Source organism: Dermacentor silvarum, chromosome 10, assembly GCF_013339745.2.
Source record: "Dermacentor silvarum isolate Dsil-2018 chromosome 10, BIME_Dsil_1.4, whole genome shotgun sequence".
NCBI classification, from domain to species: domain Eukaryota; kingdom Metazoa; phylum Arthropoda; class Arachnida; order Ixodida; family Ixodidae; genus Dermacentor; species Dermacentor silvarum.
The window spans coordinates 11462836-11486157 of NC_051163.1; the positions used below are offsets into that span (position 1 = coordinate 11462836).

The 23322-nt window shown below is 46.6% G+C and overlaps 1 protein-coding gene across 1 annotated transcript in view; it reads left to right on the forward strand.

Annotated features, from left to right (window-relative positions):
* The first annotated feature begins 351 nt into the window (after positions 1-351).
* LOC125940848 (uncharacterized) overlaps positions 352-23322 on the forward strand; it is a 62347-nt gene continuing 39376 nt past the window's right edge. Inside the window, exons 1-5 of the mRNA XM_049657456.1 lie at positions 352-355; positions 2364-2367; positions 5353-5438; positions 13805-13990; positions 20504-20774. Coding sequence (XP_049513413.1) covers positions 352-355; positions 2364-2367; positions 5353-5438; positions 13805-13990; positions 20504-20774 — 551 coding nt within the window. The remainder of the gene's footprint in view (positions 356-2363; positions 2368-5352; positions 5439-13804; positions 13991-20503; positions 20775-23322) is intronic.

Here is a 23322-nt window from a genome sequence, read left to right on the forward strand (position 1 = left end):
TCACTTCTAAAAAGCTTCGCTTTGAAAGCACACCACGTGTTGCATGCGGCAACCGGGCACAGTTATAGCTTCGTCCTCTTCAACCACTCGTTCCAGCTGCCACAACCATCGTCAAAGCTGAAACCGTTGGCGCCACGAGCCACACGAGACGCTCGAGCCGCGTGACGCGAGCAGCATTCACCCGCATTTCCTACCTCGGATTCCCCGCCGACGGACGCGTGAGACCAGTGTTCCTGCCGACAACGGTTCCTGTTGACTTGACACCTGCAGGAAGCCTTCTTCGAGACATCCGGTTTCCTGCCACGACAGCTTCGTCTCTCAACTAGCTAAACTTCGTACTAAACAGCGACCATGGGTGAGTGGAAGTTCCCAATATTCTCGGCGCCGCGACGTCGCGGCTGGTGTTTACCTAGGCGTCTCGTCGAAGAGTGCCAACGGTACAGGGACGGCCGGAAAGGTCTAAGACAGCAGCGCTTGCTGCCTTATCATATTACTGATGCGAGAGCATCAAATGGCCCATTGAGCGGGAGAGTCGGGGGGCGTCCGTAGCAGTGAAACGGCACCTAAGTTCCCGTTGGCGGCGACGCCGCGTCACAAGCTCACCTCGACGGAGCAGAGCGGGCAAATCGGAACGTCTGCTGCAGCGCTGGCGCGCCAGGTGTTCCGTGAGGGGATAGGGCATCGTCACGTCACCAGCGCGCCTCGACCGAGCAGATACGGCTACGCGACGCCGGTCTTGGTGGCCGCTGCTTCTCTTGTCGCGCAGTATGTAGGTGGCATGCGGCGTCCTTGCTTGCCCAGCGGTATCGTTCAAGTTATTCTGAGCCAACATGCTAACGTGGAATGCTTTCGCATTCACAACTCATAAGTGCTTAGGTGTCCTCGGATTTTTACCGCGAAGCAGAATTTTGCTTGATTGATTGATTGATTGATTGATTCATTCATTCATTCATTCATTCATTCATTCATTCATTCATTCATTCATTCATTCATTCATTCATTCATTCATGCATTCATTCATTCATGCATGCATTCATTCATTCATGCATTCACTCATTCATTTGTCCCAAAGAAATAAGACTATAAAAGATACCATAGTGCTGAGCCGCATTGATTTTGGCCACCTGTAGTTCTTCAACGTCGCCTAAGTAACCTACTGATTGAGCTAGCTGATGTTGAAGCATCTTGTGTGAAAGCGCGAAACGTTTGGCGCTTTCATACAAGGCGCAATTAACCTTAAGTAAACGAGCGTGCTTGCATTTCGCCCCTGTCAATATGCAGTCGCCACGGCCACGAATCTAACCTCTGACCTCGTGCGCAGCAATAGAACGCAATAGGTTCTGCATCACCGTGGTGGGTGGAGAAGCAAAATCGTAGATTCCGAATCAAATACAGTCAAAAAGAAATACAGCTGAGAAACCTAATGAATAACATTACGGAACATATTGCAATTTACAAATTGTATCGGTGATATTGCAAGCCTTATCCAATTGGAATGAATTTCCAGAATGGCACCAGTTTGGAGATATGTGCCATCAAACTCGCCATAAGAAAGCATTGTTGTTCCATTTTTTTTTTTTTAAGAAAACGCTCTTTTTTTATACTGAAGAACAATGTAACTGGGACGCCCATGTATTTCGTCCCACACTTTGGGAAAATAATCTCGAAAGTGGTGTCACCCTGAAAATTCATGTCAATGGGATACGTCGCGCAAACTTAACGGCTCTAATTCGTAAACTGCAAGATGAGCCTTAACATAATTAAAAAGTTAATTACTGAATTTCCGTAATTAGTTTAATGTACTTCCATATCTCATGCTAGCAGTGTCCGCCTCTTTGACTAATCGAGCTCAAGGACACGAAATATTCCATCTGCCACAGGCGATTTTTAACAATATCGTAAACCTTAAAGACGATCACCCCGTATAATAATTAAATGTATTTCTTTTTACTTTTTTTCGTGGTACTCAGCTGAGCAATCCGTGATGTCCCAGATGTCCCAGGTTTCGGAGATGTCCTGTAAGTGGTGCTCATTTTGGATGGCACTATCACGTGGTTTCATTTATTAACCTTTTCTTAAGATTTGTATTGCTTTGCGCATTGAATCACCACCCCAGTTACGCTGATTTTGATTTCATTCGTGTATAACTGTATTACCATATCACCTTTTGGGGCTTCATTAAACAAAATATACTATTTATTCTTTTTTCATGTACTAATGTTTCCCCTGTATTGTTTTGTTTTTCACGCCACAGCTGTCACGACACAGGATGCAGGCCATGACGGTAGTATCTTTAACTTCAGTATCTGCTATCGCAGGCTTTTCCTGAGAGTGTTTGTAATGCGTCCTTAATTTCTTTTCAGGAGGGTAAGTCTGGCCATTTGATCTTTCCCGGAGCTTGTAATGTCAATCGATATACTTTTTCCCGTTCAGCCTCCTGTTCCTATCAAATTACGCTATATGGTTTCGACAAGACAGCCTTTCTCGAGACGCAGTCACTGGTAAAACAGACTAGCGCAAGTGTATAACGTAGGATTACCTACAGCACGAAAAATCGGACAACGCGAAGGAGAGGACACTCAACAAGAGCGCTTACTTAAGCTTAAAGTTAATTGTAAGACTTGTATCGCGTATAAAAACACGCATGCGCAAGCCAACAATACTACACAAGCTAAGCGAAAATGAAACCCAGAAAATAGCACCTATAAAAGTGACGTTTGTATACCTACCATCTCTGACAAAATCTCTTAAAAACACCATCACGTGCTCCCATATATGCTCAACAAACCTCGAACTTTCCGCAAGATACCTCCAAATTGGGTGACGTCTGATTACAACACATGCGTGGGGATCGAACGTCTGTCTTTCAGCACAGCACGTCCAATAATCTAATCATTTAGCGACGATCGCACGCATGCATCTCTCGTGCCAAAGGCGCTCCTTGAAATGTCTGACGCTTACGTCACGCGCCTGTTTCACGCATTCTTCACTGGCGACATATACCACTTTGAGGCGCTCCCTTCTGGATCGGCCCATATTATTAGTCATACGGATATCTATAAAATGGGTGAAGTTAGCCTATAACACTGTCACAATAGCTGATGTCAGCCACAACACTCTCACGCGGCTCTACTCCTTCAAGGTTGGCGAGGCCTGTCAAGCGGTCGTGAAGACAGCTTTTTTCTCGTCAACCCCAGTTGTTGTACATGCCCTGTACAATAAAGTATACAGTCAAACAACAAAATCATATTGCACAAAAACGTGCTGAAGAAACAACGTTGACAGGGCCATGCAGTGTTGTACAAAAATTGTTAGACTGAACTCTGGCGCTACTGTTGTCTTACGGCAGCTTCAAACATGGTGGTTCATCAAGCATCGGAATGATAAGTACATGGGTACAAGGAAACTTCGTCCTAGTGGCTTCAAACAGCTTTGTGACTTGACAAGCTAATCATTCAGCAAAATATTCAGTTTTGCGTAAATGCCGCAACTCTTGGTGTTTATGCATGTGGCGCCGAGTCTTATTACCTTATGCGTTTGGGTAAGTAGGATAGCTTCGAAATTTTCGCCAATAAAGCGGAATAAAGCAAAGTAAACAACGCAGCAAGAACGTCTCAAGCTAACAGCATGAGCACCAAAGATATAAATGTGATAAGCATCATTCCCGTGGTAGTTGAAGGAACGCAGCTCTAGAGTTCCCTTTAGCAAATTTAGGAGGAAACTCTAGGTGCGAAGTGGAGCCTTAATTGTTTTGCATCGTATAGTGTCACTGACGCCTCACTTACACCCGTGTCACGAACTTTGTTGATCTGCTGTGAGTGCGCTATGGGGCATTGTTTTTTTTTTTTTTCACAATTCCGTGTTCCTGCGCAGCCGCACGCGTTGCATCAAATACAGGCCTACAGATACACGCTGAGCAATGCGATGTCAAATAGGCCTCACCTGCGTTCCATGTCCATAGCGAGAGAGTCAAGACCAGAATGATTTCATCATTCGTTGTACCGAAGTGTCTCACACAGACGATTGGATGTGGCGATAAAGCCACCAAGATGGCCATGAGGATCTGCTACTCGAGGTCCAAGACAAAGCGCAGTACGACAAGTTAACCAACCTTGAGACATGTAGGGATATCGCTATCACCTTTAATGCACACCGAACCATGAATACTGTCAGAGACGTAATTTCAGAGGATCACCTGAAGCATCACCAGTCTAGGCGAGCCATTTAGTTAGTGCTTACTCAGCGCTCGCATGGTGTTGCTTACTTTCATGTTCCGCCTGATTTGGTCGCGGTGTAAGTAAACTTGGGACTCTGTACCGAAACGCCCAACCTGCATCGGTTCTTCAGTGCACGATATGTATCTGGAAGGAGGTTGCCTTGACGAGGATAATACAGCTACCTATGCATTTCTAGTTCTTTTCGCTCAGCGCCAGTTGTCTTTTCTGCCAGGAGGCAAAGGAGCCCGGCAATGCATTTTAAGGTCACGCTCTAGATCTGTTTTCCGCATGTGAGGGAAGCACGGGCAAAATAAACTATAATTGCCGCACAAACCCAAGTTATCGGTCGCAGCTTCGAAATGCAAGCAATACGAGAGTGACTCTGGATAGAAAGTTTCGTGACTCTGGACGAAGCCACCTAAATAGCACAAGGCATTTACACTAGTGTTATGAAGTCATGCTACTAGGACCGACTGCCATAAATGGTTGTGCTGCCGAGTAGGCCTCGGTAATTTTGACGTCAGTGAGCTTGGGAACGAAAATATCGGCCCTATGAGCATGACGTCAGAGTTTACTGGCATGTGATATGCAGGGGGTGTTTCTCTAGATGCCACATTAGTCTCGTGTGACGTAGAACTGCTGCGCCCAATAGCAGTAGGGAATTGATATCACGCAGCAGAAGTTGGCGCACCATGGTTTCCAAGCCTGTTCAGCTTGTTGATAGCGTCGTTCATGTGGTAACAACAGCGGGTTTTAAAACAACTCCCGCGAGACCGAAATTAGTGCGCCATGGGCTCGGCGTGTTTATGGTGTCGTTTTCATGCTTCAGCGTGGTGGTCGTGATTATGAGACGGTAAATAACGTCGCTCTAACTAACTAACACCGCTCTAGTATTTTTCGCAGTACTCGCAACGTAAATTGTACATTACATTTTTAACCTAACCAACAATAGCTGGTGCGGCAGTTCGGCATCCCGTCCATAATTAAGTGGTGCGTGAAATATCTACATCCTGAAGATGCTATCGGTGGCAGCCAACTAGTTTCCTTGGGCACTTGTAGGACCCTTTTAACGCAATAAAATAGCAACGTCGCTACCAACTTTCTCGGACCTAACATATCCCACTCTATTCATTAGGAAGAAGTTCCGGTCTATCATTGTTGTACTACTGCTTCTACTTCTGGGAGCCGGCAGCCTGTATTTCATCATACCAGGCGGGAGTGGTGAGTTGGATTCCACTGCCGTCACATCCGTCAGCTTAACCGCATTTGACCGTTACTTTTCTGTAGTGCTTAACACAACAAAACGGGATAAATGCTCGACACATGTTTCTCGGTGGAAGGTGGAATTTTTCGACTGCAAGCTCTTCCGAGAACTCGCGCATTTGTTGCGGGATCACATCTTCATCCTAAGCATAGATGATGCTCTTACATACTTCAGAGCTTTCCTTATTGATGCTGCATCTAAATGCAACCCACAAACAAACTGAGCGACTACCAAATGGCGAGTTCCGTGATGGAATGCAGAAAACAGGAAAGAGCGTAAGCAGCAAAAACAAAGCGTGGGGTCACGTTCGCGATTCTCCAAGTGCGGAAAATCTAATTAATTTCAAGCATGTAAAATTGCAAGGACAAAGGACACGTCGACAGGCTGGGAGAATAAGTTGGCAAAGTATATCTCTGGTATAATGTCTTATACAGATGTAATAAAACTGAGATAATCAGTATGACAAGGCAGCCATCCTTGTTTATTGTAATTTCTTTCTCCTCTTCTCATTTTGCCTTCTTCTGCCTTACACTCCCCCTCTTTTAAGTCTCACCCCTCCTGGGGTGATATGGAATGATGTTGCTCACAGCTGCAATCTCTAATTGTCCACTGTTCATATACCCAACCGTCTTGAGTAGGCCTTGCTGCACACACGTTTTCACGACCTGGAATGGACCAAGGATTTTTACATAGGTTCCTGGTAGTCCCTTTCTGAGAAGCACAAAGTCGTTGAGCTTGATATCCGGTATTTGTCCGTGTTGTCTCTTGTCGAACTGGCCTTTCATCGCTGCGCGATACCTGCTGCGCTCCTTGATGATTTTTGATCGTTCCGTTAGCTGGAGTTTGTCCGAAATTCCAAGCTCCTGGTCGGCGGACAGTTTCGGCACTTCACCATACGCGGCGAAATGTGGGCTACATACGAGGCTTTTGGTATGTGTCCTGTTATGGTGTGCAACGGCTGCTTCTAGGCAGCACTTCCAACCTCCTCGGAAGTTCGGGTACATTGACATAAACAGTTTTATGTCACGCATAACTCTCTCCGCCAATCCATTGGCTTGGGGGTGATATGGAGAGCAGCGCCGCAGCACAACACCGCGACTGTGTGCCCACTGCTGAAACTTGTTGCTTATGAATGCACGTCCATTGTCAGAGACTACGACCTTCAACTCCAAAAACATCGCTCGGTCAAGAAGGGCAATGACACTATTTGTATCTTCTTTTCCGGGGCGTGCATTCTTGTGCATTGGTCGATTGCCACTACAAGTGACTGTGTTTGGCGCACACCTTCGCTCTTCTTTTTCAACTCGGCAAAGTCCACATGCACTACTTTGAAAGGTGTGTCTGAGTGGATCGGTAATACGAGTGCGTCTGGTCGTGGGCGGTACTTTGCCTTGTTGACCTGGCACAAGTGGCATGATCGAACATAGTTATCTACATCTCTCTTCATATTGTTACGCGAACGAAGGATTAAGTACAGGAGACTATTTACAAGTATATTTACAAAAGATAGCTGCAGCGCTGGCCAGATCAGCCGATAGCTCGAGAGCCCAGAGCAGTTCGTCTTCTTCGTCCAGGCGCCCGCGCGCATCGTCCAGACGAAACACGCAATATGCATGTAGCAATATTGTTCCACGTGAACCTCTGCAGAAGCTTATTATAGGTTCTCCAGAAACCATCATGACCACCAGAATCGGGAGTGTCATGGTACCTTCGCATCCTTCCCATAGTTTCGTCACGTTTAACACTTCATGTGGAACTTCGACCGCCAGTCTTGATAACGCATCTGCATCCGTCAACCCGCTGCCTGCACGGTGGATAACCTCAATATCGTACTGCTGTAGTTCGTTTATCCAGCGCGCCAGCTTTCCTCTTGGCTCCGACTGACTGAGGAGATAGGTCAGAGCCTGATGATCTGTATACAGTTTGAATTGTTTCCTGTCTATGTATGATCTAAAGTATCGCACGGCCATGAGGACGGTATGTGCCTCTTTCTCCGTAGTAGATTAGTTCAGCTGAGTAGCGTTAAACGTGTAGGAATAGTACCCAACGACTCGGAGCTGTCGATTTAGGGGAGAACTGCAGTCCCTCTGATACAGCACTGCCCCTGTACCATAGTGTGATGCATCAGTGTTCATCTCGAACGGCAGGCTGAAGTCAGGTAAAGTTAGTACTGGGTCAGACGAGATGCGGCGCACTAGTTCCTGATAGACCTCTTCGCACTCATCAGACCAAATAAAAGGAACATCCTTTTTTGTCAGCTCGGTCAGGCACTTTGTCATCTTTGCAAAATCCTTAATGAAAACCCTGAAGTGGCCTGCTAGTCAAAAAAAAAAAACTCGCAGCGAATGAAGGTCATGCGGCTTCGTAAGTGCGGAAAGTCGTTGTACAGACTCTTGCTTGGTACTTTTGGTAGCACCGTCGAACACTCTACCGAGAAAAACGACCTTCGGCTGAAAGAAATCACTCTTCTTTTCATTTATATTCAGATCGGCATTGCTGAGTGCTTGTAATACCTTCGCCAGATGTTCGGTGTGCTACTGCTTAGATCTCGAATACAGGATGATGTCATCAATGTAAACATTGCAAAAAATTCCGAGATATGGCTTAAGAACACAGTTCATCATCTTTTGAAACCATGCAGGTGAGTTTTTCCAGCCAAAAGGTAGTCTGTTATATTCGTATATGTCGAATGGTGTCACAAAGGCGGAAAATCTTTTTGTAACCTGACAGTGGCACTTGCCAGAAGCCTTTGCACAGATCCAAGCGAGAAAAAATCTAGTAGCCCCCGGTTTCGTTGATAATTTCGTCGATAAGTGGCATTGGAAACGGAAATAAGTCAGTCTGTTTGTTGACCTGCCTGTAATCAGTGCAGAGACGAAATGTGCCATCTCCTTTAGGAGCAATGGTGATCGGAGAAGCGAAGGCAGAGGTTGATGGGCGGATGACACCGGCGTCGAGCATCTTCTGTAGTTCTTCCTTCAACCAATGTTTCTTCTCCCGTGACATATTGTAAGCCTTGCGTTTCACTACCATCTTGTCGCTAAGTTCAAACGGTACTTCAAACTTTGATGTGGCCTTTGGATAGCCCCCGACGCATATTAGCTCTGGATACAACTTGATAACGTCCCCTGCTGTGGTAGGCTTCCGTTGAAGTTCAGCAAGTGAAACCGAAGACATTTGGCGGTCATCTCGAGTAGTGACTTCCCCATCCCAGTAGAGGTTTAGTCGCAGCTGTTGCATGACTGGGCGAGACAAGAGCAACTGATATTTTACTCCGTCGAGTACGAGAACATTAGTTAATGTGCTTTTTTCTTTGCATGTGATTAACACCTCCGCCCATTCATTATACGACTGTTTCCTGCCGTCGTAATCATACACGCACCGTCACAGGACAATCTTCCACGATGCTTAGGTCCGGAATTTCGCTCTTGGGTAATCGAAGCTCCACTATCTACTAAAGCCTCGACGTCCTTCCCATTTGCTTGCACAGAAATGTACACAAGCTTGGCACGATCGGTAAGGAAGATTGTCTCTTGAAATGAGAACGGGTGACCTCCCGATGTCAACGTGGTCACAGTTTTACACCGCAATCTGTGATCTTCAGTAGATGAAGTACTGTAGCCGTTATAAGCACTCTCTTGATGCTGCAGAGTGCATAAATCTTTCATAGTCTTAAGCAAGTCATCCACATGTATGCGGAGTTCGTAGTTGGACATCGTGTTGCATGTTCTTAGGAAGTCCTAATATAATCAGAGGTATGAGCGACGAGTCCAATAACGTGGAGTCAGCAACATGTAGCAGCCTTCTTTTCTCAAAAAAATATTCTACCAGAGGGCCGGAACTATATTTGAAGGCTATAGCTCTATCCCAACTCTGGAGCTTACTCTCGGAGAAAGACGCCAAAAAACTCTCTCCACTCAGCCCACGGCCGGTTCCCTCTTTCCGTGATTCTCAAGTCATGCCAGGTTTTCACTATGCCTCGTAGGTACAAGCGCATATTCATAACCTTGTCAAGGTCTTGTCGCCAACCATTTTGGTCGCACGCGTACTCATAGAAACTCCGCCAGGCTTGAGCGTTTGCAGATGATGAACCGTCATAAACATCCGGTTTTACCGTTTCCAACGACGGCCTCCGAGAATGCTGGAGGATGCTTTTTGTCAGGAGCTCTAGTATTTGTTGCTGGTGTTCGTGGTTTCTCTGCTCGAATTCCATTATATGATGAAAAATGTCTTTCGCACTCTATTTCCGGTCTTGTTCACTCATGCTGGTCGTACACAGTTACGTACTACCACCAATAGCAAAACGTCGTCTTTGTGAGCGTTCTGAAGAAGGGATCAGTGCTCACCCGTAACAGCGAACCATCTTCCGTGGAAAAAGCTTGCCACGCTCGCACGCCTGTCGTCCGCGCAGATTTCGGTGACGTCCAAGCACACGGTCCTCTGTAAAACGACGCGGATAAGGTGCACAACACAGGTTCCTATCCTGTCCTTGACTGCGCCAAATTTGTAATAAAACCGAGATAATCAGTATGACAAGACAACCATCCTTGTTTATTGTAACTTCTTTCTCCTCTTCTCATTTTGCCTTCTTCTACCTTACAACAGACAAGCGAGAAGTGTTGATTGGGTTAACAGAATAAAAGGCACGCAGCCAAACCCATTACCTTTGGTAAATACTGACGTAGATAGCCTAGAAGAACAGGCAGATTTTCCGGGTGCACATTTTCATTGCATCTCCCGTTCTTCGCCCTATTCTCAAGCATTTCTTAGATACAAACAAGGTAAACGTTCCTTACACACAAATAACAAGCAGAACGACATCCCTTGGAACGGAAATGCGCACCAAATGAGGAATACAACAATCCCTTTAATTAACATAGCAGAGCTTCAAGCATACCTGAGCTCCTGTAAAAATTCGGCTCCAGGATCTGATCGTATCATTTATGAAATATGATAAAACACTTACACCAACGCCATATTGACTTCAGGGTATATTGCGTAGGTTTGGGAAGAAGCTACTGTGATCACAATACTGAAAGAAGGCAAGGAGTCTCTTTTACTCACCAATTATAAACCTACAGCGTTAACTAGTAGCATTTGCAATTCGCTCGACAAGATGGTGAATTGGCGCCTGTTCCACTTTCTGGCGAACAGTTGCTTGACCTACTGCGGTTTCGGAGAGCGCAGATCAACTGCTCACCTTTAACTCCGCATTGAAGTAAATATTAGGGACGCCTTCATTTATAAACAATACTTATCTGTATTTTTATGTCGAGAACGTCTAGTATACCACATAGCACTTTGGAATTTTACGAAATCTCACGGCGCTGAGTGTCCATGGTTCATTGAAAGCTACCTGTCTAACCGCGCATTCCGCGTATGAGTGGGTAACTCTTTGTGTTGACCCTTCACCCAAGGGACTGGTGCGCTGAAGTTGGCATGCTTAGTTGCACGCTCTCTTTGGTAAAAATGAATTCACTTCACAGTGATCACACGCACCATAATGTACAGATACGTTTTAAATAATGCAACATTGATAAATGCGAACGGGAGGTGCAACTTGGGTTAAATAAATTGTCTGAATAGACAAATGAAAATGGGTTTAAATGCCCAGAAAAGAATTTGCGTATTCTTTTCAAACAAGAGGGGTAACCCCAGTCCCAAGTATTGCAATTAATGAAGATGAGCTTTCTGTGAGCAGTGCACATAAATTCCTAGTAACCATTTCAGAGTCTACTTAAGTACCACTACTTAAGTACTACACTCTTTCATAACCAACCCGCAGCAAGAGTGCTCTGCGTGTGAGGGAATCGTCTTATGGTTCGAGCGAAGCCGTTCCCACCGAGGCAATGACATCTTATGGAGTGTGACACCTCGTTGGTAGAGCTGGGTCACTAAACATGCTCCAGAGACACCAGACAAGAATCCACTTCCTAGAACTTCCTAGGTAATATACTCATGTACGGAATTTTGTACAGATGCATCAAAATCACATGCCGGCGTGTCTCATACTGCAGTCGGTGCCTCAGGTACAGAATACGACGATTTCGCCATTGAAACAAGCATCTTCATGACAGGCATATGCAATATTGCCGGCTGTGACACGCATCACGAAACTAAAGCTAGAAAAGTCAATTGTAGTCCGACTCCTTCAGGGTCGTGAAAGCTTCTATATAAATTAAATGAAATTAAATCCCTGCATAAACTCAAAAACCCTGTAATCAATTATCTTTATTTGCAGCTATGTGTTATTACTCATCTAACCAACATATGATCGTATGTTGCAACGTGCTTGCAGATGAAATTTCCACGTTCGCAACAACGAAATCTAAAAAACACTTTTGTAGCCGTTCCTGCCATTTTAACAAAAATAACTAAAAAGCTAGTGGCGAGAGAAAAGGAACATTGACACGCCAAATAAGCTGCATTTAATAAACCCACGTTGGGGAAATTGGCCTCCAATAGTGAGAACGTGGGCAACAGAGGTCATTTTCTGTGACTTAGAATAGGCCACACATATGACTCTTACCTCTACCTGTTGAACAGTGATGAACCTCCTATCTGTGGCAAGTGTGGCGAGACGCTGACTGTCCTCCAAGTCTTGGGGAAGCAGACACTTAAAGATAAAAAGCACTTTCCTTTAGCCTACCAACCGCAAATCTCACTACATCCAACAGTGCTTCTTGGCAAAGAACCTTTTTTTTTTTTTGACAGAAAAGCTGTTTAGAACTCTTTACACTGGATGCTGCTGCAACGATAAAATGTTTTTGAAGAGCACGTGCCTCCAGGCTCTTGCGTTCAAAGTGCAGCTGATGTATTATTGCTACTTACGCCCGTATCTTTTAGTGTATCATCCCTTCGTTGCATATATTTTATGTTTAAAGCACATCTCGCACCGCACGTGTCAATATAATGATTTTATGAACATATAGTTTACACAGTTTACAGTCTATGTTTTTAGGTCTCTATACAGCCGTGTTACTTCTACCCTTCACAATTCACAGTTTATGCACCATTGACAAATCATTACCATAGCCTTGGCGATCTTTCGCCACACCTTGCCCTTGCGCCCGGTGTTGCCAGGTGGCGCAGAGTGGCCTAGCTAAAACAGACCGATATTATAGCCCAAAAGTAGCCAACCATGCAGTCGGGCCTCGGTAGCCTGTAGCCAAAATGTAGTCATAATTTCTGCTACCATAAAATGGAAAGAAAAAAAATTAATCATGGAAACAAACTAGTAATTTTTTTTTTCATTTGCAAGTAAAAGTGCCAACCGAAAGCATCAAATACACGTGTTTGACTAGACTAGCATACAACAGAGAAAGTAAAAAAATCAAGCATATGCCCAAGCAAAGGGTTGACTATAATTGGGAAAACATGCGAAGAAAGAATATCAAATTCAAACCATTCGCCATGGTTTCCAGTGGCTAAGGTATAAAAAGATCTAAAGCTCTACAATACAGTGTCCCTTATATCGCACTTTGAAGGTTAGGAATCGTAAACGCAATAAATTATCGCATATCTAAACATACAACATAAGCCCAGAGAGTACATAAAAAAATAACATAATTCAGGTCTGAATAAGCGAGTTTACTTTATTCACGAGCGATTCGCAAAACCAATACTTGGTTCAATGCATGAAAGCACTATTAAATTTATCCAAGAAAGCGGGCTTGGTTTGAGATCGTCGCAACACCCAAACTCTTTCCAACTACATCGCACATGCAATATTGTTGCCAAAGTGCGTGTAGCCAGTTTGTTACGGTGGTTTGTTTTTGTAACGGTGACCTGGGGGGGCTGAACACCCCTCTACTGCGACATTCGGCACAGGCAAGCACAGTAGTACAAAGAAAACCACTGACAAGTAAGGAAAGAGCGATTCGCCTGAACTGTTAGCGCTTTCGCGACAGCTCACCAGAATTCATTCCCATCGCCGCTCACTTCGAGAGACGGGTACATTGCATGCAAGGTCACATACTCACCTTCTAAGATCGACGTGCTGCACAATGTTTCATCCATGGCAATTATTTTTTGAAAAGTACAAAATGATGTGTCAAGAATGCTGCTTCAAATACGATTCTTTACGATTTCTGATCCACATAAAAATGTAGCCCAAAACTAGCCACATAGCCAACTCATCTAAACCACAGCCAAACAACAATTTAGGTAGCCGAATTTGGCTACAAATAGCCCACTCTGGCAACACTGCTTGCGCCAAACATATCCAATAGTCAATCATATACTAATTAGATGCTTCTCCCTCTACATCGAGGCCTGTTCTGGTACCAGTAGAGTTCTAAAGCGCTTGACGCTTGGCACGCAGATGATGGGGACTCCTCTGATGGTGAGGGATCTGACAGCTCCGGAGGGGGATTCGGTTCATCGGGCGGAGGACCTAGTGGTGGTACCGTGGTGATCGAGAAAAAGACGACCACGACAACAAAACGCACTCGCCGCCCTCGTACTACTGAGGGCATAACCTTCAGCCCGACTCCGGACCAATTCCAAGGTAAGCATTAGTCGCGCGTTCCGTCCAGCCAAAGAGCCGGAACTGCCAATTTTTAAGCGAACGTTTCTTTGGCGACTATGGTATAGCTTCGCTGTATTGTTTCCAAAGTGTATGTAGCCAGTTTGTTACGGTGGTTTGTTTTTGTAACGGTGACCTGGCTGCACGTACTACTAACGATCGATCGCTAGTGGGAATTTTGCCGAGTAGATTAGCACTCACTTAAAAACTTTAAATTGCAGTATCGCCCGAAATGCGAAGCATCGCTTGCGATAGCAAACTAGTGAACAGCTATACGAAGTAAGGATAGTAGTTTTATCGGCCATATAAACTTGTAAGCACAGGCATACTAACTAAATGAACAAGCATGGTGTGACACGCGCACAAGCAAACATGAGCACATTTCACTCAAGGACCGCGGAAACTCGCTGTTTAAACGCTGCAGTGAGGAAGCATGGCAGCAGCAGCGAGTGAATTGAACTTCATGCTGTGTCTCGCATGAACGCGAACTAAGCCGCGAGAACACAGCGCATGATGGATTCTGTCCCCGTGGAAGACTTCTGGATACAGCGCGGTGATCGCTCTACGACGAAGACAAGGTAAACAAAGTACGACCTAAGGAAGCAATGAGGTAGACATTGGCAGTGGGGGAAAAAAAACGCCGCAGACTTGTGCGAACGTGCGGAATAAGTTTCCGATTTCCAGCGAAGTTTTTTTAGAGCATTGTAGGTTTTTTCGGATCCCCCGTAAATAAATCTTAACGTTATTTTCAAATTCTGAATGCTTTGAGCAATACCGTACACCGCCATATTTCCAGGAAATTTAAATTCGGTGTGACATTTCATTCTTGGGATCTCATGGAAACGCGCTTGTATAATAGCGCATTGTAATGACGCGATTAGTTCTTAACTGCGGAAACCAGGAATAGCCCACTCTCACACATCAGCCCTGTTTCCACGAGGAATTGACCAGTTTTTACACATCATTCTCCCAAGACTGTGGAAAGCGTTCTTCGTGCTTCAAAAAAGGAACACTTACATGTAACTCGGTGCAAAAGCCGAATTCATGTCACGCTCTTCTATAGAATCGTCGTCGACACGGGCGGTGGAGAACTTGAACTCCAAAACGGTGGCTAGCGGGGCTTGTTGGTACAAACCCACACTTCAGCAAACAGTGCGGAAACTGTTTGCGGAAGTATGAGAACTTGGTGCATTTTGTTTTCGCGCCGTTAGCTGCTGTTAGAAATGCACGGGAACTAGGTTTCGTCGGGCGACATATCGCCTTTAACCTCCATTCCCTGGCAGAAGTACTGGGTTGAAAGGAATTAATGCGATGCGAACGGGTCCCGAGAACGCTATCGCGTTCCACTCTTAATTCGAAGCTTAAGCGTCCTCCATATTTTTTCTATGTTGATCCTGTATCAATTCTCGCCTTTTTCTTTAAGGTAACATTTCTGGCGTTTTGGTTTCCTTTTAAGCAGAAGTGCAACAGCTGCCTTGGCCACTGCGAATGCAGCCGCTGGTTTCCACTAGTAATGGCCGATTTTAGGCCCCACACAGTAAATTTTGCCGGCACGTGACCCATAACACAGTACCCACTTTACCGAATACAAGCTTGGTGGCCCATTTAGCTTACCGAGCACAATGCGGAACGATTGTACGCGCTGTAGACTAGCAGCAGACGAATAGGAAGAAAAGTGTTCAGAAAGTATACCTGCAAAGGTCGTAATTGGGGCCCCCACTTTATGACGGAGAAACACTGCAAGAAGCGAAATAACGTTCGTGTTATCGCCCCGCGTTCTGCAAAGTTGTCATTGTTCGTCTTGCATCTATTATAGAAAGAGGCGCCTTGTGTGATTTCTGCAGTAACAAAAACATACACACACACAACCATTACAGTGGAAGTTTCGCCGTATTGGTAACATCTACAGAGAAACCAGGGAAAAGCTGATGTATATATATATATATATATATATATATATATATATATATATATATATATATATATATACATTTTTTATTTATCCGGTAGAAATCGTCGCCTTTATCCTTCAAACGAATTACATGCCACTACATTATTCTAAAACAATTGCATGCCACTACAGCAACTTCGAATTCTCCAGTCCACTACATTTTTAGGTTAGAGTGGCACCTGACACCGGCAAAAAAATGGCCGCATATCTGCTTGCTTCGCTGCAAATGACGTCGAAAGACTGTAGTCTTCTGCCGCCCCTGATACGTAACACCCTCTCTTCTTCGCCCTCCCAACAATCACCCTCTTCGCCTCCCCTCTAAGTCCTCCCATGATGGATTCAATTGAGGTTTTGCTGAATTCAATTCAAATTTCCCACGTTCGCCCTGTTCTGGCGCCATCTGTTAGGACCTTTTATTACTGTTGGCTCAAAGCCGCGTCCCTTGGACACCATTTCTAACGCGTTGATGTTTCATTTACTAACGTGAAAACCAGTCCAATGTGTATTCTTAAATGAACGCTGCGGATCATGGTTATGTAGATATATTTTACCTCAAATAGGCCTGAGGTTTCCCTTGGGCTGTGTAATGTTGACGTGTATGACCCCGTGCCACCAGTGCTAGTAGCTTGGTTGGTTTTGGCCGGGTGGTTAAATCTGTTTTGGCCGGGCGGTTGAATCGAGTGACAGACAGTTTTTCGCGTTCAGGTAGCCTAAGAACGACTATCGTCTTTAAAAAAAAATATCGCCGAGAGCTAGTGGGGCTATATTTTACCAGGTGCAACCAAATTGGGAAGGCCCACTAAGCTTCAACAAAGTCACTCCCTGACTTCCTGGTGCAGTATTCGGCCACTACCTCCCTCATGACTCCTACAATTAGCCCATGGCACTCAGTACCCAGCGGCTGCAGCGCACCTGACCAAGGCGGCGGTCAGATCTGTGACGCGGCAGAGGGTGCTAAGAATCTCTGAGTCCGGACAGGCCGCCACTGGTAACTGAACCTGGCAGCGTTCAACACGCGCACCCTCTCCAGTGAGGCTAGATTAGCAGGGCTACTTAAGGAATTATCAAGCATTGCCTGGGATATTATTGGCTTTAGTGAGGTTAAAAGAACTCGTGAAGCTTATACAGTGCTGACTAACGGCCACGTCCTCTGCTACAGAGATCTTCCAGATAAGAGAAAATTCGGGGTAGGATTTCTAGTTTATAAGTACATAGCGGGCAACATTTATGAATTCTGCAGCATTAATGAGAGCGTAGCAGTCATAGTAATAAAGCTGAATACGAGGTATATAATGAAGGTAGTCCAAGCCTACGCCCCAGCCTCCAGTCACGATGAAGAAGAAATAGAACAGTTTTATGAAGATGTTTAATTAGCATTGAGAAAGGTGCAAACTTATTATGCTGTAGTCATGGGCGACTTCAATGCAAAATGGGGAAAAAGCAGGCTGGGGAGCAAGCAATCAACAAGTACGGCATCGTTTCTAGGAACACTAGAGGAGAGATGTTCGTAGAATTCGCGGGAAGGAATAGGCTCCGAATAATGAATACATTCTTCAGGAAGCGCAGCAACAGGAAGTGGACCTATAGAGAAGCCCTAATGGAGAAACAAGGAATGAAATATAATTCATACTCTCTGCTGATCCCAGCGTAGTGCAGGACGTATAAGTGTTAGGTAGGGTAAAGTGCAGCGACCATAGGTTAGTGAGGTCTAGGATTTCCCTAAAATTTAAAGAGAGAAAGAATAAACTTAGTCATAAGGAAACAGGCCAACCTAGACGCAGTAAGGATAAAAGCAGACCAATTCAGGCTGGTGCTCGCAAACAAATATGCAGCTTTAGAACCGGAAGATAAAGACAACACAGAGGTAATGAATGAAACTGTAACTAGGTTGTACTCAGAAGCCGCAATTGAAGTGGGAGGTAAGGCACCAAGGCAACCAGTAGGTAAGCTCTCCCAAGTAACAAAGAACCTAATAAAAAAGTTGTCGCAGTTTCACCTGAAAGGCGAAGCATCAATTGCGATAGCAAATTTGTAGAGAGCTATACGGAGTAATGATATTAGCTTTATCAGCTGTATAAACTTGGACATGCACCGGCAACACGCAGAACTGTTGTCGACGCCGTCGGCGTTTTGCCCGCGTTCGCTCAAAATGCGTGCGGCGTTGGTGACTGTTTGCGGAGCCTCTGATATAAATAGGCACTTGGTGTCGCAGCTAAACGTCGCCTCCCTTCCCTTCCCTCCCCCTCCCCCCCTCCCCCACGGCCTCTCGCGCGTCGGAAGAAGGCGCGTTTGCTCTACATATATGGTGATTGTAAAGGAGGAAAGAGACGCCTACTTCTGCAGCCCTTAAGGGAGCACGGCGCAGAACGCGCGTTTGTTCTCAGCCGTGCGTTCACTCCCCGTGAAAGCGCGCGCCCCTCGCGCCCTTTCACTCGCACAGACAGCGTTCGGCGCGCGGCGACGATTTCATCTCCAAATGACGTCATACGGAACCTCACGGCGACGGCGACGGCAGAAATCTGCTTTTGAGTGTCGCAATAAAAAACGACAAAACACGAAAGTGTCAAACTCGAGAGGCCAAACAGAATTCGCTGAACTGTCAAAACTGATCAACAAGAAGAAAGTAAGGAATATTCTAAATTATAACGGGGAAAAGACTGAGGAAGCAGTAAAATATGGACGTAGCATGAAATCAGTGAGGAGAAAACTTGGCATAGGACAAGCAACATGTATGCACTGACAGATAAGCAGGGTAATATGATCAGCAATGTCTAAATTTCGTAAAAGCAGCCGAATAATTCTATGGGGACCTGTACAGTTCCCAGAGCAGCCAAGCTACTTTCATTCGAAGCTGTGATGAACAGGATAAAGAGGCTCCTTCTACAACTAGCGATGAAGTTGGAAGGGCCTTGCAAGGCATGACTAGGGGAAAAGCGAAGAGAACCGGACTAGAGAAGATTGAATAACAGTCGATTTATTCAAAGAAGTTTACAGAAAAATAAAATTGGGTTGGAGTGCATACGGCAGGCATTAACAAATCCTGAGTGAGTTTACCACTGTCGTCGAAAAGAAAAGTGTGCAATCATTGCATTCTACCGGTGCTGACATATGGGGCAGAAACTTGGAGGTTAACACAGAAGCTCGAGAACAAGTTAAGGACCGCACAAAGAGCACTGCAACAAAAAATGTTTGGCCTAACGTTAAGAGACAAGAGACCGTTGTGGATCAGAGCAAACGGGGATGGACAATATTCTAATTGACCTTATGAGAAAAAAAAATGTCGCAGTTTCACCCGAAAGGCGAAGCATCAATTACGATAGCAAATTAGTAGAGAGCTATGCGGAGTAAGGATAGTAGTTTTATCAGCTGTATAAACTTGGACATGCAGCAGCACCAGCAACGCGCAGACCTGTTGTCGACGCCGTCGGCGTTTTGCCCGCATTCGCACCGAACGCACGCGGCGTTGGTGACGGTTTCCGGTGCCTCTGGGGGCGGCTCAGAGGATTTTCACGAGATCATAATGGGACACTCGTCGAGCTGCGTCGGAAATCTACCCACTTTCTCGCCTCGCAACGTTTTTATATAAATACGCATTAGGTGGCGCAGATAAACTTCGCCTCCCCTACCTCCCTCCCGTCCCCCGCAGCCTTTCGCGCGACGGAAAAAATTGCGTTGCTCTCTATATATGGTGAATATAAAGGAGGAAAGAGACGTTCTGCAGCCCTTCAGGGAGAACGGCGCAGAACGCGCGTTTGCTCGCCGACGTGCGTTCGCTCCCCGTGAAAGCGCGCGTCCCTCGCGCCCTTTCATTCGCACATACAGCGTCCGGAGCGCGGCGACGATTTCATCGCCATTTACGTCATACGGAACCTCACGGCGACGGCGAAGGCGTCGCCGACGGCAGAAGTCCGCTTTGGAGTGTCCATATAAGTGCTATCGCAATGAAATGAAGCTGGGCAGGCCTTGTAGTGCATAGGGTGGGGAACCGGTTGACCATTACAGTTACAAAATCGATACCAAGAGAAGGGGAGCGCAGTCGAGGACGGCAGAAAACTAGGTGGGGTGATGAAGTTAGGAAATTTGCGGGCGCAAGTTGGAATCAGCTAGCGCAAGACAGGGGGGTAATTGGAGGCCGCAGGGAGAGGCCTTCGTCCTGCAGTGGACAAATAAATAGGCTCATGAAGATGATGATCATGGTGATGATGATGATGATAACATTATTCTTTAATCAATTGTACACGTCGAGAGAAATCTTTATGCATGTCATCTTGTTTCTGGTTTGCCCAACGTAGGTCAGTTACCCAAAATGCTGAGATAATTCAGCGGGGTCGTAAATCTTTTCGCTTATTTGAATAATCAGCTTCGACGGTTTCTGCATATTTCTTGCTTCCTGAGTGTATGGAGCATGAACAAGGATTTTATTGACCGATCGATTGGTTGACTGATTCTAGTAGCTCCCCTGCACTTAGTGCCACTAAAGAAATTGTACGCCAAATACTAACGTCGAGACTAAGTTTCCTATATGCGTGTGTGTATGTGCGCAGAGCCGGCGCCGACGCCACGCACGGATCGAAAGCCGCGCCATGCCAACGAGGACCTTCTGCTCTGCACAGTCAGCCACCGGGCATTCAACAAAGAGGTGTACCCGGATGACGGCCTCTGCGACCTCCTGTATTACACCACGTCCTACTACGACCCCGGCAAGAAAGAGTTCCGCGGAGCGTTCGACGAGTTCAGCTTCGGTGTCTTCCGTGAAAAGGTGAAGGCGTCGAGCGCCACTAGCAAGACCAGCTACGGCATCTCGTTCGACTACAGGTACCGGCTCGCTTCATTCCATCATCCCAAGGATATTTTCTTTTGGTGGGAGGAAGGCGGGTACATCTTCACCCATTTTGGTTGGCAGTGCACAAAGGCGCTACGATATTCTCCCGTGGCGCTCGTAAGTGCGAAAATGGGATGGATACTCACTTGCACTCGCTTACCAAAATTTTTGCAGTGTATGTACTCATTGTATTTGGCTGAGGAAGCATTAAGATTGCGGGGGACACTGAGGAACTATGTCATGGTGCGTCGGAAAGGGATATGTCTGTTACCTAACTTACACCTCCATTGCAAAAAAAGAAAGTGTAATCCGAAAACACTTGTGTACCGTGTATCGGGTGCACGTTATAGAACCCCAGGTGGTCAAAATTAATCTGGAATCTGCCACTACGGCGTGCCTCATCATCATATTGATGCGGAACAGCCGCCATTGTGTGGCTGCACTGAAGAGGAGCAAGGCGACGTGTTCCCGCTTGATATAGCGTCGGCATCTTGACCTCCGTTAGCTTCCGTGTAAACAAATTGTAAATCGCCTTGGACATCAGCTACACGGGCATCAGCTACCAAATAATGTTACGTGTAGCTGATGCCCTAGGCTATTTACAATTTATTTACACCGAAGCCAACTGAGGCCAAAATAGCGACGCTATATCAAGCGGGAACACGTCGTCTTCCTCCTCGTCCGCGCAGCCACAATGTGGCGGCGGTTCCGTATCAAAATTGTGGTTTTGGCACGTAAAACCTCAACATTTAAAAATAATTTTGATATTTATTTGCCATCGCTCGGAAGTGATGGAACGCGCGTTCGCCGGCAGGCCGCGACTAACACCCGGGGATGACAGGTGCCGTACACCCTATGGGTTGGCACGTTCTTCTAAGGTTGGCACTATCTTCATATAAACACGTACCCAACGCCGAACGCGTTCTGTGCGAACACGGGCAAAGCACCGCCGCCGTCAACAGTTCTGCGAATTGTTTGCTTGACCGCACACAGCTGTCTAAACGCTGGCGTGAGCAAGCGCGCCAGCAGCAGCGAGCGAAGGTTCATGCGGTCTATCGCTTCAACAGAAACTGAGCGACGAAAGCGCAATGCATAGAAAGGTAGGAGCCATGTTGTATATCACTTTCAAGATACGGTGTGCGCGACCGACCGTCACCGCGCAAAGTAGAAGTACGCAGTTAATTGCTCAGAGAGCAAAAGCTGCACTCCTTCCCTCCTGTGCTGCCTTCGCGCTTTGCTCCTTTCGCGTGCGTGATTGAGTCGCCAGTTCCCCTTGCGCCCGATCGCAAGATACGCATTTGGTGCCGCAGCTAAACGTCGCCTCCCCTCCTTCCCTCCGGTCCCCCCACGGCCTTTCGCGCGACGGAAGAGGTTGCGTTTAATCTCCGCCGTGCGTTCGCTCCCCGTGAAAGCGCGCGTCCCTCACGCGCTTTTACTCGCACATACAGCATACGGACAATGAGTTTTATTGCGATAGCAATTATATGGACCCTCCAAAGCGAATTTCTGCCGTCGGCATTGTCGCCGCCATCGCCGTGAGGTTCCGTATGAGGTCAACGGCGAAGAAATCGTCGCCGCGCTCCGGACGCTGTATATGCGAGTGAAAGGGCGCGAGGGACGCACGCTTTCACGGGGAGCAAACGCACGTCGGAGAGCAAACGCGCGTTCTGCGCCGTGCTCCCTGAAGGGCTGCAGAATTAAGCGTCTCTTTCCTCCTTTACCATCACCATATATAGAGAGCAAACGCACTTTCTTCCGTCGCGCGATAGGCCGTGGGGGACGGGAGGGAGGTAGGGGAGGCGACGTTTAGCTGCGGCACCAAATGCGTATTTATATAAAAACGTTGCGAGGCGAGAAGGTGGGTAAGATTTCCGAAGCAGCTCGACGGGTGTCCCGTTCTGATCTCGTCGAAAACCACCGAGCCGCCCCCAGAGGCACCGGCAACAGTCACCAACGTCGCGCGTGTTCAGTGCGAACGCGGGAAAAACCCTGACGGCGTCAACAGTCCTGCGCGTTGCTGGTTCTGCTGCATGTCCAAGTTTATACAGCTGATAAAACTACTATCCTCACTCCGTATAGCTCTCTACTAATTTGCCATCGCAATTGATGCTTCGCCTTTCGGGTGAAACTGCGATAATTTTTGTAGCGTTAGCTACACTGGCCTAGCCAAGCCCGTTTCGCGCGCCACATCAAGAGCCGTGCTGCGCATGCGCAAGGATCAGTGATGTCACACGGCTTGCGCACCGGAGCCACCGGAGCCGGCACCTCTCGCGCACTCCGCCGCCGCCGCGCGCGACTCACCGCCGCCGGTCTGCGCATTCCAGAGGAGTGACGTCGTAGCCGTGGTAGACGCACTGGCGCCGGCGCTCGCTTGCTGTGCAGTCGCCGTCTGACACTGCGCTGGAGCCGCTGCGCTTCTGACTGGCGTTTGTGTGTGTCATTGGAGCAGCAGTAAGCATGACAATCAAGCTAATCCTTGACAATCTAGACAACCAGGAAAGCTAAGAATAATCAGCTGAACCTTTGCTAACGCTACGTATA